This window comes from Malurus melanocephalus, unplaced genomic scaffold (assembly GCF_030028575.1).
Source record: "Malurus melanocephalus ecotype Western Australia unplaced genomic scaffold, MMel_1.1 scaffold_647, whole genome shotgun sequence".
NCBI classification, from domain to species: domain Eukaryota; kingdom Metazoa; phylum Chordata; class Aves; order Passeriformes; family Maluridae; genus Malurus; species Malurus melanocephalus.
The window spans coordinates 1-18744 of record NW_026623879.1 but is presented as its reverse complement, the minus strand read 5'-3'; the positions used below and the strand labels follow the sequence as shown (position 1 = coordinate 18744).

Here is an 18744-nt window from a genome sequence, read left to right as displayed (position 1 = left end):
CCCTGCATCCCCCTCCCCACCCTGCATCCCTCCCTCAGCCTTTCTAAATCCTCAGCTGCATCCCCCAGGCCCTTTGGAAGCTAAAGGATTCCACACTTTTTAACCATTTTACACTATTTCACCGTGCCAGAATGTACCTGTTTACTTTTGGATCGCTAGAGAAAGAAAAAAAACCAACCCAGCTACCATCAACTCCCCCTGCTTTCCCAAATGGTTGTAATTAAACTCCTCCTCTGTATGCTGATAGTTATCTCCTCCAACAGAAAACTCCCACTGATAAGAATTTATGCCATGTCAGCAGTCACTTCAGGCAGAATTGGCTTGGGGAAAATACACAGTGCCTCAAAATAAACAGCAGGAAGGGAAGTTGGCAGATCACCCAGAGMAATGTTTGCACCTCAATGGTTACTTGGAATATTAAATATTTATACAGGCAGCTTTGTATCTCAAAGGTATACGTGATTTTTCATAAATGGATTAAATACATTTCTATTTTATTGAAAACTGTTATCACTTAGGAGCCTTCAAGGCACAAGTCAAGCCAATGCAAGTTAATTATCAACTCAAACTSYAGCTTCACAGACACAGCCAGACCTYGGGCAATATTTCAATTAGGATTTATGACCGGACAATGAATTTTATGTAAGTAGAATATCCTGGGTTCATGTCAAGCCTCAGTAAATTGAGATATTTCACAGTTTATTTTGTCTTCCTGCCCAATGATTTGCTACCCAAGGTAACTTGGTTCTCACACCAATATTCAAAAATTTTCTTTCAGTCAAATTTCCAAGTTGATCTGAAGAAAGTTTGGCACTGCTCTCAAATACCATCAGTCTGCAGCTTTCACTGGTCTAACTTTGAGTGAACTGATACATGYTCAAAATACAGCAGTTGAGGGTTTTACCCCTAAATTTAAGTTTCATAGTATAGTTTTCATAAGAAASTGCTTCCCTGAGAAACCAACTGAGAAACCATATTAGAAATATTAAATTTTTATCAGTATTACAGAATGAAATTGATGGGAATTCTGAAAACCGTATGTTTTGAAAAATCCAGATTTTAAGGTATTTGATAAAATTTGGGCTCACTCTGTCCTGGTACTTAAGCAGGGACTCTTAAGTGAGACCAATCAAGCAAGTAAGTCAAGATTTATTTTTTTTTTCACTCTCCATGAAGTTAATATCAACTACAGCTGTGACAAAGAAGTAATGARATATGAGGCTTGGCTCATTTGGAAAGGACTTTGCTGCTCAAACAGCTCCACTGCACCCCTTGTGGAGCGRGGTCTTCTCCAGGACAACTCCAGCCATCAGCTCAGCATGTGTGGAGTGTGTAATTACTCCTRCTGCTGCAGGTTGAAAACTTGCTGGAATTACAGACTGAGCACAACCCAAGTGTCGTCTTGATCAAATGAAAACAGAAGGAAGCAAATGAAAGGCAGGGACAGGAAAAAGCAGCACAATGAGAGGTTTCTGCTCCTCTGAGTTTCTTGATACAGCAAGCTCTGATAAAAGTGTCAATGGTAATGATGCCAGGGTGATTTCTGCCTTTTTCCTTTTATATGTTTGTAACCTTCCCAGTACTTTTCCCTGGCTAGGAGACCAAACCCATCCCAGAGCTCCAACCCCAGGGGCACAAGGTCCCATCCCATCCTGGTCCTCCCTGGGATCCAAGGCTGAGMACAAGGACTGTCAGACCCATTTCCATAACGAAGGACAGCCGGGACCGAGGGTGGGGGGCTCCAGAGAAGGGGAATTGCATCACCACTTGTCCTCCTAACTGGTGCTTTTAATCAATTATGCTAATTTCCTGAAACCTATCAAACTGCATTCACCCCTGTGGGGCTGGGCTTTGGTGGATATTCTTCCATGGCTGCCCCTGGAGCTCCAATAAAAACCCGATTTTATATCACCTCCTGTACTGAAATCACCCCAAATTTCACTTCTAGGCTGAAAAAGGCAACAGTGAGAGCTCCAGCAGGCAGCTCAGGTGGAATTACCTTTGATGGCCACGGAGATGGTGTTGTTTTCTCCCACCAGGTACCCGCAGGGCAGCAGCTCGGGCGTCTCGGCGCTGTTGGTGCGTTTGATGTCGCCGATGCTGTAGCCCAGGACGCTGTCCGAGTTCAGCCCCAGCTGGCTCACGGGGTCCACATGGATGATGTACTCCTGGGGGACAAGGGGACACGGGCATTCTGTGCTGCTGTGACAGCACTGAGCACACAGACACAGCCTGGGGCTGGCAGCTCTTTGACCCACTGACCTTGAAGAGGCGCCTCACAACCCCGTCCAGAACGTCCCACTTGGTCTTCCCGCTGACCCCGATGCAGCCGATGAGGAAGGTGCGGGGCCTGGAATCCTGAAGGCACACAGAAATCAGACAACTGTGGTTAATGGAATTCAAATGCTGGAACTCCCTGCCCCCTCTCCTTTTATTTCTAAATTATGGGCATCTTCAGCACTCTGTATGATGAATTCTGAATGCTATATGGAACCCTTTTCACATCATAAACACTTTCTCCAGTGTTGGAGTCACAAATCTAAAGGACACTTAGGTGGCAGTGATGTTAAGTTAAAGCATTTATTACTCAATTCACGAACAATTCAAAACCCTGAGAGGATTATAGGTAASCAAAAAGACAGAAAAACTCTTAGGAATATTCCAGACAGAAAAGTAGACGTCAAGTTAATTTTTCCAAGACTTCACAATCAAAGATGTTACATTTTTAAGGTTTATTCTATTTACTAATTTTTTTTACTAATTTTACTAATTTTTACTAATTTACTAATTTACTAATTTACTAAATTTTACTAAATTTTTACTAATTTCTAATAAGAAATTATGCTGTGGGCATAGAAATCATATATAAATGATACACAGTTATATGTGAAGGTAGTAATAGAGAAAGAGAGTTTATATTTATGTATTATGCTTGATGTATCACAGCATTTTGAATTTTGTAACTGATTTTTACGGCAGATTAAAAAAATCAGAACAAACACAATTTTATTTTTCTACAGCTGCCCTCACTGTGAAACATTAATTGAAGAAAAACTAATTTCTGCCATGAGATTTGAAGTGTTACTAAAACTTGCTCTGACTGCAGTCAATTACCAGCAGTTTTACTGTTAATTTGCTTATCCAGGGTTGTATTAATTAATGCAAAATCGGTACTTAACGGAAAGATCTGCTGAGCCCGTTTTATTTCTGATCATTCCGATTTTTGTCCACCCCTCAGAAAGACATGAACTTATTTCTTAAATGCACTTTTACAGGTGTTCAAAAACATGAGACAGGATGGACATTGCTTGGCCAAGCTTGTGTAGGACATTGATGCACTAGCACATCACACACACAGGAGATGGGCTGCAATTCTGCAATATCTGCAATCCACTTGGGTATTTAGGATTCTTTCAATGGGTGGAAAATGTCTGGAAGATGCTATTCTAAACAGGATACTTGTGCCAGAAAGGACTGGAATGGTAAGGTAAAGATCTCCCAGTTTGGACTGGTCAAGCTCTTCCTCAAGATTGGTGCTCCTGGCACTTCGGTACCGCTCCAAGGGAGCCAGAGAGAGCCGAGCACCTTCTCCATCACTGCTAACACACCAGTGAACTACTGTCCTGAGAAAAGTCTCAAATGTCCTTTGCACACTTGAATTCCCTGTCACATGGCAGAGTCACCCACATCCCAAAGCTGGCGATGAAGCACAACTCACCTCCTTCCATTTCATCTCGTCCTGGAAGCTGACGATGATTTTGACGTGCCTGCCTCCTTCCTTGCGGGCAGAGCCATCTCCAGGGTCATCCAGGAGCATGTCTGGGAACAGGAGACATCAACAGCCTCACAGCTGGGGCTCACTAACAACAATAAACSAGGCTGTTCTGCTTTAGTGCAGACAAACACAACACGCCTGGGCTCCCCATGCCCCGAGGCAAAACATGAGACCCAGGCTAGCTGACTTCCCTGCCACATATTCCTCTTCAAAAAGGGAAGGCCACTGATAATTATGAGCAAGTGACCCTGTATTTTTTCCCATGATACGGCCCCTGGCAAATGTGCACCATGAGATGGCTTTAAACACGACTTTTCAGAGCTGAGGTCATAATTGGACACCTCTGACCGAGGGTGTAGCAGCCCTAGGACGATGTTTAAGATGTGGCTTTGCGCCAGCTCGTGACATATCCCCACAGCTCAGCTGTTAACAACCCCCACACTCCCACTTTTCCATGGCTACCCAGCCCAAGCAGGATAAAACCTGCCCCAGAAGCCTCCTCATCAAACTCACCGAGACTGGTTGACTCCGTGAGGTTCAGGCTGTGTTGAGAGAGCCCCACCGAGTGTCTGGGCGACGAGGAGATGGAAACCTGAGACTGAGCCCTGCTGCAGCTGCCGTGGTTTTCGGATTTCAGCCGATCGTTCTCCGCTTTCAGCTTCTCAATCTCGCTCTTGGAAACACAAGTCAGGTGTCAGAAGGCACGGTGAGAACACGATCGAAAGACAGCAGCATGAGTAATTTCAGAACAAATGGTAGCTTAGCAGAAATGCGGTTTTCACAATGTTTCAATTCAGGATTTTAATTATCACAATGTCCTTTCCGTGAAACTTTTCCAAGCATCCTAAAACTCATAAATATGTGGGAATTCACTAACACCGAAATGAAACTACATTAAGGCAGAGAGCACGGAAAACAAAATGATGAGGTTGACACAGCTGCAGCTGAGGGCAGCAAATCCAGCTGTTCGAGCTGACTTTCACTGAAGGTTTAACAGCGGCACAACACTGAATACAGTTTTCAGCAAGCACCAGATCTTTACTGAGCACTCAAGGACAGACTGCAGGGTCTGGGGCTGTCCTCACCTGCATCCTGTTCATGGCTTCACGCAGCTGGTCCAGTTGGTGTGCAGAGCTCAGTGCCTCCAGCCGAATGTCGGTCAGCTTCATCTCCTTGTCGCGCAGCTCGTTGCGCAGCTGCAGCACCGTCTCGGCCTCGCTGTCCGCGCACTCGGAAATGCTGCGGGCACAAGAAAACAAGGCWCTCGTTCCTGCTCTCGCTCTGCCTCCCCAGAGTTTGTTAGGAGAGGGGAATAAAGCCCTTTTTATCCTGCTCAGAGTGGATAAAATTCTGATGCCATGAATCAGGTATTAAATAGGTGGTGGAAATATCAGAGACTAATGAAACAGTAAGTCTGAGGGTTATTTTTCTGTAATCAGCATCTGAAACAGAATTGTGGAAATCAACTACTACTGGATAGTCTTAAATTTTTTCATGGTAGTTGCCATAAAGCAAAACTTCTAAAGCCAAAATCTAAATAAATTAAGGGGGTGAAGGCAGTTAACAGCAGYGAGTTGGAGATTGATGAGTTCAGAGACAGATTTAAAGCTCACCAGGTGTGCACAGCTGGGTTTCCCTGAACTGCTCTGGAGGGCTTTGGAACTCTACACCTATTCAAGCATGATAAATTCCTGTTAGCTTTAAAGTACTCACCATGAAATCATTTTCAGAAAAAAAGCTTCTGAGTAACAAACATTTCAGCACATTTGTAACTGTATCTATATAAAGATCAACTCCATAGCTGCATGATTTAAGGGAAATTTCACCTAATACGTCTCTCTCTAAATCAGGTTATAATGAAAGATGTTTTCACCACCAAAGAGCCAATAAGCCAAAACACACAAGTTTTACTCGTGCTCCGTCCTTCCCCCAGTTCACACATTTATTCATTTCTAACATTTAACCTTTTGGCTTCCACGGCAAGGTGAGATGCACCCACACAGCATTTTGGCTGATGACAGATGGGATCATCATTTGACAATTTTCAGGCCTGAGAGCTCTGAAGCAGAACTTGCTGCAGTCACCAGAAATGCACCGAGCTAGGCTCGAGAGACAGAGGAACCTTTGAAACAAARATCAGGGGGGATTATCTGCTGCTCCTGACATCTCACCACTGCTACACAGCTGGGAACCACTGCCATTGTTTCCACCTCTTCATGTGAAAACGAGYGGAGGGGAACCACTGCAGTGCATTTGTTCTGAGATCAGGCTGGGAACTCTGCAAGGTCAGGAGGCTGGCTGGTAATTACAGGTTTCACAACGCTGCCTCCCACAACTTCCTGGATTTATTTATTTGTTTACCCTGCTCAGGTGACAAAGCTACTGATGGAATTATGCTGAGTTTCCCACRCACATCCTAAAACAGGAGCTCACATTCCAAGCGGCATAACAGGGGAATTGTTGAATTTTATTTCACAGTGCCCAAGGAAAGGAGCAGGCACAGGGGGCTGGGGAGCTAAGGAAGGAAAGAGGGGTGGATCATCTCCATCCAGSAGGCACAAGCTGTGAGATGAGCTCATCTTTATCACTAAACCACCCTGGCTGATTTCCTCACCTTTATCTGAATTTGTCAATGTAATTGGGAACTTACCACGGCAGATTAGTACAATATGGGCTGTGTTCAGACAAAGAGAAACAAAATCCTAGATTTGACCTGATTTGTTTAATTAACAGCAGGAGATCCAATTCAATTGGCATCTCAAGGTCACCCTCGTTACAAATATTCTGTATACTTTTAGTACATTCTTCTGAGAGAGCAACCCAATGAAATATTTACACTTRTGTAGTGATGCAGTGAGTTTTGGCTTCCTGGACACCAATGCAAAGGTGCTGGGCTGGAGTCAGCTCACACATCTTCACCTCTCTGAACACATCAATCCAGCATTTCTGTCCTCTGCCTTCCCTCTACCCATGCAGCAAGCTGCCTTCCATGCCCTTTTCTGTCTAAAAATGAAAAAAAAATCACTTACAGGGAATTGGAATGGGAAGTTCTCAGCAGCGGTGTGGAAACAGTGGTGGTGTGGTGGGGTAGCTTTGGTGAGGAAGGGAGGGAAGAATCCGTCATCTCCTCAATGTCTGAATGAGAAGATGCTGACTTGGGAGAYTTCTTTTTCCCAAAAGCTTGCTTGAAGGAGCTGCGTAGCTGAAAAAAACAAGACCACAGCAGCAGGGACATCACTGAGAGTGAAACCAGGCAAAAGAAGCCACAGAGCAAAAACTCTTCACATGCAAAACTCCAAATGCTGCAGCCATACTCACATACACATACAGTAAGACAGGTGAGAAATTAAAAACAAGCATTTTTCCCTTAACTATTTTATTGGATTAATAAGGTCAATAGGAGTGATGGTCGGGAATGCTTCCTATTTTTTTTAAGAGCTACTCGACAGCAATCTGTGCTCAGTGTAACAAGGCTGTGCAGCGGCGTGGTGGCCTCTGGCAGCTGTGCTGGCCACTGGCCACTGGCCCCTGTGCTGACCACTATGAGCTGTGCTGGTTAGCCCAGCCTGGGGGACGATGCTGGCATGGTTAGTGGTRTCAGTGGGCGCGGGGTGAGCTCGGTACCTCCCAGTTTGAGTAGGTCTTCCTTACCTCATTGACCTGCCGAAGTGGTGCAAGCGAAAAGGAAGTGGGGGGGAAGGAAAAAAGACATGTTTTAACAGATAAAGCCACTGATAAGGGAARTTTTGGGTTTCTAAGACAAACATGAGCAATGACTAACAAAGACCAACAGTTACTTTAAATCTGGCGCCCTGTTTTTTTCCAAACCCAGGTGTTTCAAACCACATACGGCCGTTTCTGGCATCACCAGCCCCCAGCTCTCGTGACTATGTAAATTACAGTTTCTCCTTAGCTCAGACATAGTGCTTTGGCTTAGAGCCAAGTTAATAATGTATTTTTCCTCTCAAGAATAGGTATTTCACCATGTGAAAAGACTGCAACTTCTCTTACCTACCTGCAACTAAAACAACTTCCTGTAATGTGACTACCGTTTTCCAAACAAGATAAAAGAATTAAAATTCATGGCATTAAATTTGTGTCATTCCAAAGCTACAATTCAACCATTAGTGCTACAGAAGCACTTGGACAATGCTCTTAGATTTATGGTTTCTTTTTTAGGTAGCCCTGGAAGTTAAACCTCTGTGGAATTAAGGTTTGGACTTCAYGATGCTCACAGGTTCCTTCCCACTCAGGATACTCTGTGAACACCTTTTTAATGCCATTGCAAATCATGTACTGTACACAGGCTTAATATGAGCTGAAAGCTGCTTTTAAACAAGACAAAGACTCCTACAATGAGAAATGCTGAAAATCTGATGTTTCAGCTCTGAATGGACAGCTGCATTGCTTCTACACAGAACACAAAGAGCTTGGCTGAAAACTTCCTCAGCACCGGTGGAATAAAGAATGTGCGAATCACATTCAACTTCTATATTTTTCTCAGTAGTGTTTTATTTTCAAATCTTCATTTCACAGCAGCAATGTACTCATTTTTAATAATAACATGAAACTTCTTCTACTTCATGAAACCTTTATTTATTTATCCTTGTACTTGGGAAWTGCTCTCTTAACCTTCTTTAGAAATAGTTATCTGATGGATGCAGGCTGATGTAGGACCATATCCACTAGGTTACAATAACAAAAAATAGAAGCTCAACAAGAATTTAAAAGGTGTTAATCTTAACCAAGGAAGGCTTAATGACTAAGAAASTTTTATGTCATAAACTAAGGGCCGCTAAAAATGTAAAAGTTACAGCAATTTCCTTTATCTATAGCTGAAGTGTAATCCAGCACAAGAGGGATTTGCAGAAATGTTGTTTTCATTCAACCAATTATTTCAGGGGCAGAGTGGAAATGCTTCTGCTGTGAAGCAGCTGGCAATACCACAAGATGCCAAAATACAACCACCAGGATAAGAGAGAAATAAAAATAAGAACTTGTTCAGGATGTTGTTTCTTCCAGTTCAGGAGTCTCATCAACATTTCTGAGAGGATATTGTGCAAATACAAATGAAGCTTTTACCAGCTCTAACCATATTTTGCATCTCTACAGATTTATTTGTACACCCAAGAGATCCAGGGAGATTTCAACTCAGTGGGAAGAAAKGGGTGAACTGTTTTACTGGCTACAATAAAGGGTCTAGGGACTTGAGTCCAAACTACAGTCAGACTAGGTCACTAAGGCAGTTATGGTCTAATTGAAAATGGAGTTGAAGATAAAGTACCTTTCCTCCAGTACAGGGTACCTTGTACATAGTACATGATGAGCAAAGAAGGAAAAATGGGAAATGAAAGGTAAGTATTGCAAAAATTTCCAAAAGAGAAGCCCAGCACAAAATTTTTTTAAAAGATCGGTATTTTTTTGGCATTATTCTTAGAATTCCATGTTAATGCTGGACAAAGAGTTCTTAAAGGGTTTAAGATGTTCACTTATAAGAAAACCCTATGAAACATAGAAAAAAAAAAAGGAAAAAAGGCAAGAATGACCTTCTCTTGTGCATTTGTTTTACTTTAATGACAGATGTCCCATTTTCCTTAAGGGGYTGGACACCCCTTCAGCCAGAACTGATCTCTGACAGCTATTTCTGATTAAGGCTGGCCTTTTGGCTGCCAAGCTGTAATTCAATCCCATGCAGAGCCAACATCTACAGCTCCATGAAGCCTTTATAGGGGAGTTTACCCAGCATTTAATCAGTGCCCAGCCCTTGTGCTGACCCACTGCACAGGCAGGAAGGAGMAGATCCCACCGTGCATGTCCTGACAGCTTCATATAAACCTCCCCCAGTCTGCCAAAACACTCACCCAGTTCTTCCTCTTCTTTTTCTTGGAGTCACTCTCGATGTTGCTGCCCACACTGGAGTGGCTGGTGGCACTGTTGATGCTGGAGACACTGTCAGAGGAGTGCTGCCTCCTGATCCGCAGGTCCGTGGGCTGAGCAGCTCCAGGACCTGGGGGTGAGTGGAGCCAGTGTCAAAACTGTCTGGGGAATCTGTGTATGGCATSAACCATGCAACCCTAAAAAAGCATTTAGGGAAACCAGCGCTCTRACAATCCCTTGTCCCAACGGATGCWCTGCGCATTTCAAATCTTTGTTGCTCGTGACAAAATTAAAATCTGAGATGCTTCCAATTTTTCCTTCAGCAATTCATCCTGCTATCAATGACTGGGATGCTCTGGTTTCTGGGTAGCTCTGATGGTTCCATCAGCTCTTGCCCAGGGCACTGAAGTCTCACTGGAGAGCCCCAAAGTCCCTGCATGTGGTGCTTGTGTCTCACCTTTGCAGTTGAGCTCAGGTGTGTTGATGACCCCGTTGATGGCAGCCTGAGCAGCAGCATTTTGTTTCTTCAGGAGCTCAATTGTCTTCCTCAACTCGTTCAGCTCCGAGTCCTTGGATAAGGAAAAAAAACTCTCAACAGAGTGCAGAACAGCTTGGGTATTATGAGACAAAAAAACACGTGTATTCTGTACCACAGCAATAATGTCTGTTCAAGCATCCTGCCCCAAACCCCAGTGCTGCCAGGCTTGTAAGTATTTCCCTTGGTGTTTCTCTCCATGTATGGATCCACTGGGATGAAATACATAACAAAAATGTGCAATACTGAAGACTTGTGCCCAAAGCAACAATTCATAGGAACAACCCGATCAGTGGCCACAAAATCCCAGTGCAGAAAACAAGTGTTACATAGACATTTGTTATTACGTTTTACTCTATCACCACAATTGAGGGAACTGAGGCAAACTATGCATGGGACATTTTTCCCCCACAGAGCTACAGAAGGAGCACAAGCAGCAGTGCTGGAAACAGAAATGAAGACCTCCCAAGTGCTCTGGAATCTTGCCTTTTGCTCTGCTGTCATGGTCAGGCTCTGCAGCCGGATGGTCATGTTCCCCAGGCTCTGCTCAAACGCTGCCACCAGGTGAGCCTGAAATCAAACCACACCACAGGGGTTGGCTCTCTTCACAGAATCACACAATCACCAAATCACACAATCACTGAATCACAGAATCACAGAATCACACAATCACAGAATCACACAATCACACAATCACAGAATCACACAATCACCAAATCACACAATCACACAATCACAGAATCACCAGGGTTGGAAGAGACCTTCAAGATCTTCGAGTCCAACCCATGCCCTGACACCTCCAACTAAACCACAGCACCAAGAGCCACATCCAATCTCTTTTTAAACTCATCCAGGGATGGTGACTCCACCCCCTCCCCAGGCAGACCACTCCAGTGCTTTATCTCTCTTTCCCTAAAAAAGAGCAGGAGAACAGATGCTTCACCAGCTGCAATACCCAAATCCAGCTCCAAGACTTCTCCAATATTCTAGTGCACCTTGCTTCCAACCAAGGTCAACTTGCTACACATCATCCAAAATTCCTGGTGCTTGGCCAATCACCCCTTCTTTCTTTCTTTTCCCAAGGAAAGAAAAACTGATTTCTCTGTGCTTCTTGGGAGAAGAATGTTGAACCTTTCCCCCAGCAAGCACAGAGAACACAGCATCCATTATATGAAAAACACCAGGTAGGAATTGAAAATGACTGAGAAGCAAAAGGAAGGAAAAGTAGACTGAGAAGATGGAAAAGAACTGAAGAAACTATTTCTAGTGCCAAACACGGCACTGTTCTATGGGTATGCATATGCATGTGTACACAATTGATCACAGGCATATTTCAATATCCATCTGTCTCATTAGCCACAATAATCTACACTGACCACAGAAAACAAGAGTTTTATTTATCTATTAGCAATAATTCTACATGCACAGTGACAAGTAAAACTGTAAAATCTTTCCAAGCAGAAAACAACCCAAATAAATACAAAAATAGCAAAACCTTTCAGGGAGCTATTCCAGACCCATTCAGCAGCAGCACACAGTTGACTTATCCCAAAGAACTGTTCTCACATTCACAATGAAAACAAACATGAGCAGTACAATAACATGGGGATGTGCAGCTCTCATTCCCATCAGCCCCAATGAAAATAAGCAGAGCTGAGACTGTGAGAAAATGGCAAAAAGTAATTCAAAACCTAACACTACACACGTAGGGAAATCTAAATATTTATTTTAAAAGCACAGAGTGCACAGCTTCTGTTGAGGAGGATGAACAGGGAACAACAAAGCTGATATTCAGGGATCTTCAGCAATACTTAGCAAAAGCCAAAAATAAATGGGCAAGCAGGACTGCATGGATTAATAACAGGATACAAACCCTTAATGCTTTGACCTGAGCCTCAAAAAACAGTAGCTCTTTCAAAACCGGATCTTGTAAATGTTCCTATCTCAAAATTGTTCAGTGAGCTATGGGAAAAAAATGTATCTTCCCTTTCTAGTTGGAGTAAAATGTTTTCAAATTCATGCCCTTGATGGCTTGAGAAGTATCAACAATTGCAGTGTCTATGCAGGGGAATTCAGGAAAAGAAATTATAAATTTAAGAGATTAATCTGAATTGCCTATATTTTAATTGCCTTTTAATAAAGGAATCATGTCTAAAGGAAAGGTCCAAGCATCTTAACTCACAGCATTTATTAGTCTTCATTTTTTTTGGGAACAGACCTTGCCTTTGCCATGGAAAAAGAGAATGTTCTCTGAAAAGAGGTGGCTAGAGACTGGAATTTATTTTTAGGACAGTTATAGCAACATCTTTGTTGCCAATTTATGGACAAATCAGGGGCAGGCCCAAGTCTAAGAAATTTAAATAGCACGAATAAAACACTGCAAAATTTTATCCGAGTGAACTAAGCATAAATGGAATATTAGCAAAACAACAAACAATGCTAGCTTATTTTTTTTTCTTTTTGAGAAAGCCCACAACAAAAAAAACCCACAATAAAACAAATTCCCCCAATCCAAACAGAAACATACAGGAGTGTGCATTAAAAACCATTCTCCAGAAAGAGAGTGGCAGCAACCATACAGAAATTCTTGGGTGAGTGAAGAGCAGCCTGTGCTGCTCCTGCTCTTGGAGACAGCCCAGTGACCCTGAACTGTGTGGAGGAGAATGCAATAAAGCCCAGGCACAGCCAAACGAGCTGCTCAGCTGACAAGCTCTTTGTCTGAAGGACACAAGCTGGGTTATTTAACAACATCATTAAAAATGTGCCCAGGAAAAGCTGGTCCTGCTTCCTCACACATGGGAGAAGCTTCTGGGGGAAAACCAACTCATGTGTCCATCCCCTTTGTAGGTGAAAGGCAAATGCAAGATTGAACTTTTGAAAGCTGTTTAAATTGTTTTCTCTTTCTCCTGGGACAGTGAMTGAGTGGTTTAGTGCAGKCAAAGYCCTTTTATTTGATTTCTCTGTTGCYACAGTGCTCTTGGTTTGGCWGCTCCATTTTCACACTGGATTTTGATGACTGCAGTGAGAGCACAGATTTCCCCTGGAACCTTTCCTGTGGTGCTGCTCAGGTGAAAACTGTCCTTTGCTACCCCAAGTTCTGCACTGTCCCTGTTCAGATCATTGAAAAAGGGGAGCACAGGAATGTCCCCCTCAAGCAGCACGTGTTCTGGTGTTTATCCATCCCCACAAACCAGGATGTCAGCACGATCTGCTCTGCTGACTGCTCATCTGCAGCTTATTTACTCTACAACTGCTTATTTTCCTTGCAAGCTCCTGTGTTGCAGGTTTCTGCTGTCTGTGCCTGTAGCACAGAACACACAAATAAACTCGCTCAGGGTCACACACTATCGCCCCAACATCTCCTGCATTCCAATTTTTTTTTTTTCCCCAAGTGTCTTAAATTACTTATCCATCACACTCCTGAGAGGAACAAGCAGAAGTATTGTCTACACTGGCTGAAAGTCAGGTATCTCCATTCTCTAGCTTAACTTTAAATTAAGTTTCCAGAGCCCCTAATGCCACTAATACCTATCATGCCATTAACCCACATCTTTATGCAACAGAAAAATAAAATGTATTTCAGTCCAAGTCTCTGCCAACTTTTATTCCTACCAGTCATAATCTTTATCTGTATCTCATTCCTTCCAAACGTCAAAGCAAGATGCTATTCATAAAAAGAGACTCTGTCTTTAGTGATTTTCTCAGGACCTTCAGAGAGCTTATATTTATATAGAGTCAAATTAATATTGTAACTCAGTTTTTAAAGAAAGGCCTAAGATAATTTAGTGGAGCAGAGGATGCTGGATTTGGGCAGGTCTCACACATGCAGGCAGTTATTTCTTTAAAAACATCAGTAACATGAACTGAGAGTTATACACACGAAATCTGTTTGTCACTTGAAAAAACTGGGTGTTACTGTTGCATTAAATGCGTTCCAGGTTAATGTTCTCAGAGCTGTACTCACATTAGCAGTCAACTGAGTTGTCAGAGCTGACACTTTTTCTTGGGATGCATCCAGTTCTCTCCTCAGCTTGCGAATCTGTGGGTTTTACAGAGTGCTTTAGTGCATCAGCACAAGGAGAAACAAAGCAGCAAAGCACACAGTGCAGAGTGGCACTGCTGCTGCCCAGACAGSCTGTGCTCTTACCTCGGACTGGCAYTTCTCCTCAGGCTGYAAAACAAAAGGAAACACRTGAGGATGTTACAACACAACCAGCCTGACGGATTTATGCAAATTTTCTTTTTGTATTTCAAAAACTCTAATGTGATTTCCTTATTTTGGATTCCCACATCCACATTCAGCTTAATTTCATCTCCTAAATTATTTACTCTTCAAGGAAAGAGAGAATAGGCTGCTGGTGAGGAAATTCCTTCTGCAGGAAGGAATTTGGGCTCCATCTCCCAGCCTGCTGAGCAGAGCTGCTCTGGTCTGAATCGTGGCAGGGTGAAGGGCTGGCTCTGCCCAGCAGGGACTGCATGAGGCTCTGCAGAACCAGCATTTAACCAACAGCATTTATCAGCCTTAACTTTCTGAGGAACAGACCTTTCCATGGAAAAAGAGAATGTTCCTTGAAAAGAGGTGGCTAGAGACTGAAATTTATTATTATTAGGGCAGTTATTAGCAGAACTTGGCTGACCCCAGGCAATTCCTGTTACCCCATGCTCAGCATTTGCTCAGTCCCACTTTTGCATTCCAAAGTGATGTGAAAAAAAAACCCCTTACAAATTCCTCCAGCCCCCAGGAAAATCACAGCCATCCCAACACAGCAGCAAGCACAGAAACCAGGAGCTCTGAGCACTCCCCTGCACTTTCAAACTCCAGCAAGCCTTGTTTTAGGACCAGAAAACCAAAATGAATACACACTCGTGGAGAAAATGTTACTGGCATGGTGAATAAATGGCTTTTTTTAGAATTATTAATTGAAATTAAAAAGTGGACTCAAAGTTCTTTAGCAGCAAATCATCAATACAAGGATGGGATTATTTCATTCTGCACATTTTATGATGCTTTAAGCAATGCAGTTCCAATGTCCTCATATCTACTGAGGTTCTTTGTAGTAGAACCTACTTAGCACAGCATAAAACTCTGATGCAAAAAATCAAAGGCTGCTTTTAGGCCATTGAAGTCTGTGTTTAATGAGGATACTGTAAATATCCACAGGCATCCTTACAAACATAAACATTGCTTTCCTAGCCAGAATTCAGAACATTGTCAAATGAAAACTGTTTTTTCCCTTCTCCTTGAATGGCAAGATAAGCATGGTAAGACCAGGCAATTTCAATAATTTTGATTAATAAGCAAACTCTTTATTATACTCACAGTGGAATATATAGATGATGTACTGGACACCAAAGAGAGAGAAGAACCATGCACTAAAGGAAAGAAAATAACCACAGTGAATACAAATGCACTAACCACAGTCTGGAATCACCATAAATCATCCACTCCACCACCACCAACTTGCTGAAGAAATACTTTCACAGATTTCATCATCCATCATAAACTTAATCATACTATCACACCAGTGATGTATGTTTTGAGGAATGCATGGCCAAGTGATACAGCCCATAAACTTGGATTTGGCAAAGCTGTTTTAAAATTCTCATAATACTCGTTTGTTTGGGAAAATGAGGTGTGGTCAAGAAAGTTAAAGAAGTTTCGATGAAGATCTGTTCAGAAACAAATATTTTTCTGGATGGTTTATCTTAAAATTCTTGAAAAAAGGCTCACTAGATTAAAAAAAAAACCCCAAGAAATTAACTGAAATGCAGAAGAGATTACAAAAAAATTAATCTAAGTATTTAATCTTCAGTTTCAGATGAGACTGAGGGGTTTGGCTGGTTGATTTTTATGAAGCAGCAGACCAAGACCTGAGACGATCACAACACCCAGTGTGTAACCAGACACTCCAGGACCCCAGATAAAATCACATTGTTCAATTCTGGGGCTGTGAACTGTCCTCTGAATGCAGCTCTGTGCTCCTTCTGAGCCCAGCATTCCCTTTTCCTGTAGCATTTCTTGATATTTTCTTAATGACATTTTCTTAACAAGGCTAAGTTTGTCTTCTTGTAGAAAAATTAACAGGGAAAACAGGGCTATAAAACCTTTGTCTGGAAAAGAATTAATTTCAAGCAATTGTTGCATTTAAATTCAGTAGAAGATATATGATGATGGCCTAGATGATCTTCAGAAGTCCCTTCCAACCCTAACTACTCCATGACTCTCAAGGCTGTTCATCACTCAGGTGTCAGGATTTACATACAAATATAACATAATTTCATTCTTTATTACACTATTGAAAAAAGTACCTGAAGCTATTCTTTCTGCTACTGAAATATGCAAAATCACTTTTTCTTTATTTTTATTTTTAGAAACAAAATCCATTGAACTAAAAACTTTCTGTCAAAATTCAGGTAACTTAACACAAATCATATGAAATAGAAAAAGGGATTTTGCACTTTCTTCTAAATCCTCTAGCCAAAAAAAAAAAAAAAAGTTTAGAAAAGCAGCCATTCTGCTCTAATTACCTACTGCAATTCTACATTCATAATAAACGGGTTCTGCTTTCCCACTGACATTATATCCTGAGGCAATACTGGAAAGAGAAGTAAACAAGGTCTAAGATGGCTTCTGAAGGAATTTCAGACCATTTCAAAAACCCACAAGAAAGAAAAAAAAACCCCTCACACCCATTCCCTTTCTCTGAGTAATCCTATTTTCAATTAAAATGATCTTTCTAGCTGGGCATGAAGGACTGCACTGTACTCAGAACAGGAATGGCTTTTCTAAGATGGAAAGCCTGAAGTGAGGCAATATTGCACACGGCCACAATCAGAATATATTCTTGTTTTCTGGCCTCTCTATTCTTCCTTGGGGCATTTTTCACAAATAGAGGCGTAGCCAAAAGCAGGGCCACACCTGCTGGCCAGAGAGCTAACAAAAATCCTTACAATGCATTTGGTCACACACATCTTAGACTTGGTGTCAACTGGAATTTTTAAGATCACATTGGGACTTCAAAGGAGAAAAGAAGACTCAAAATTTAAAAAAAAAATAAAAAGGGAAAGAACATGTAACTCTGAAAATCCTACTTCTGCCTTGTGAAACATCACCATCACACAGAATCAGAGATTTATTTAGGTTCCAAAAGACCTCTAAGATCATCCAGTCCAGCCACTAACCCAGCACTGCCAAGGCCATCCCTGAACCGTGTCCCCAAAACTGCATGGCTCTTGAATTCCTCCAGGGACAGTGACTCAGGTACATCATTTGAATGTGTAAACAATTTCACATTTCTCATTTCAAAGACAACTCAGGAGTACATAGCTTGGTGGCATTCCTTCTCAAAATACCTGCAGACAGCTACCTGAAGGTTATTTAACCAGGAGCTGCAGGCAGCCATGCCCTTGATGCACCCAGTGGTTTTCTGGGGCCAGCATGCAGCCCACAGACCCCATTCGGGCTGGAACTGGTATTTTCTAGCTGTGCATATTCACAGGCACGCCTGGATCAGTTTTAATGTCAGAGGAGAAAGGGTCTAGCCCTGATCACATGCCCAGAGAGCAGAAAGAACAACTGGTACTGCAGCCAGCAGCACAAAAAGGAATATTAACAATTACTTTAACCATTTATACCCCAAAAACAGTGATTTTTTCTTTTCTCCAGGAGGCTGAAGCACCAGGATGGAGCAAGGGGCAGCCCAGCTCCTGGTGAGACTGGAGAGCCATGAGACCATGGAAGCTTCACACTGCAGTTCTTCCCCCTGGAGAGTCTGGGAACTGCTCCTGCTGGCATCTCCACACCCAATCTGTGCCAGGAGTCACATCCTGAGGGGCTGAACAGCCTCCTACCCTGTCTGCAGGCTGTGCTGGGAGAGAATGGGACTGTGCCTCACACCCCAAGACACCAGAGCAAAAGGTTTGTAAGAATAAATCCTGGCCCTGCTGAAATCAATGAGAAACAAATGCCTTGTAATCTTATGTGCCAAGAAATAACTCAGAAGTAGGGTGGCGAGCTTTATTTAAGACCTGGATTTACACTTCATTGACACTGGTTAATTGGAATAAAATCCATCTGCTCATTAACCACAAATTTAATTTATGTAATGCTTTTTAATCCATTCTGTAAAGCTGAAGGCAAACTTCTGCAACATTCAGAACTATTTGATCACTTAGACTTTGTGGTTCCCTGACAAATAAGCAGGAGATAATAAGCTCCTGCCTTCTCTACAGCCAGGGAAGTGATGGAACACCTCTCCTGAAGACAAAAATACAGAGACTATACCAAAACATTCAATCCATCTGGTGAAATATAATTATCCTTTTAGGTGTGAAAACCTGAGGAAAATCTTAACGGGATTTCTTTGGAGTGTCCACTGTAGGGTCAAATTCCTTCCTCAGATACAAAAGCAGTATTTTCCAACTATTTTCAAGTCCATAACTTAGTGGATTTTTCTTGGACTTAGTTTTTGTTATTTTCCTCAAATGAATAAAAAGCAGTTAATAGAACATTTCACCTTACTCATTTCAAATTTTCCTCTTCTGTTTTTTTTTTTTT

At 42.3% G+C, this 18744-nt stretch overlaps 1 protein-coding gene across 1 annotated transcript in view; it reads right to left on the bottom strand.

The window, feature by feature from the left end:
- The window catches only part of LOC130583948 (neuron navigator 2-like), a gene marked incomplete at its 5' end in the record, with an annotated part of 25699 nt that extends 11341 nt beyond the window's left edge, over nucleotides 1-14358 (bottom strand). The window contains 11 exons of the mRNA XM_057383637.1: nucleotides 2000-2168; nucleotides 2263-2358; nucleotides 3719-3819; nucleotides 4289-4448; nucleotides 4861-5014; nucleotides 6805-6977; nucleotides 9637-9782; nucleotides 10110-10221; nucleotides 10674-10757; nucleotides 14152-14226; nucleotides 14335-14358. Coding sequence (XP_057239620.1) covers nucleotides 2000-2168; nucleotides 2263-2358; nucleotides 3719-3819; nucleotides 4289-4448; nucleotides 4861-5014; nucleotides 6805-6977; nucleotides 9637-9782; nucleotides 10110-10221; nucleotides 10674-10757; nucleotides 14152-14226; nucleotides 14335-14358 — 1294 coding nt within the window. The remainder of the gene's footprint in view (nucleotides 1-1999; nucleotides 2169-2262; nucleotides 2359-3718; nucleotides 3820-4288; nucleotides 4449-4860; nucleotides 5015-6804; nucleotides 6978-9636; nucleotides 9783-10109; nucleotides 10222-10673; nucleotides 10758-14151; nucleotides 14227-14334) is intronic.
- Between the last annotated feature and the right edge of the window lie 4386 nt (nucleotides 14359-18744).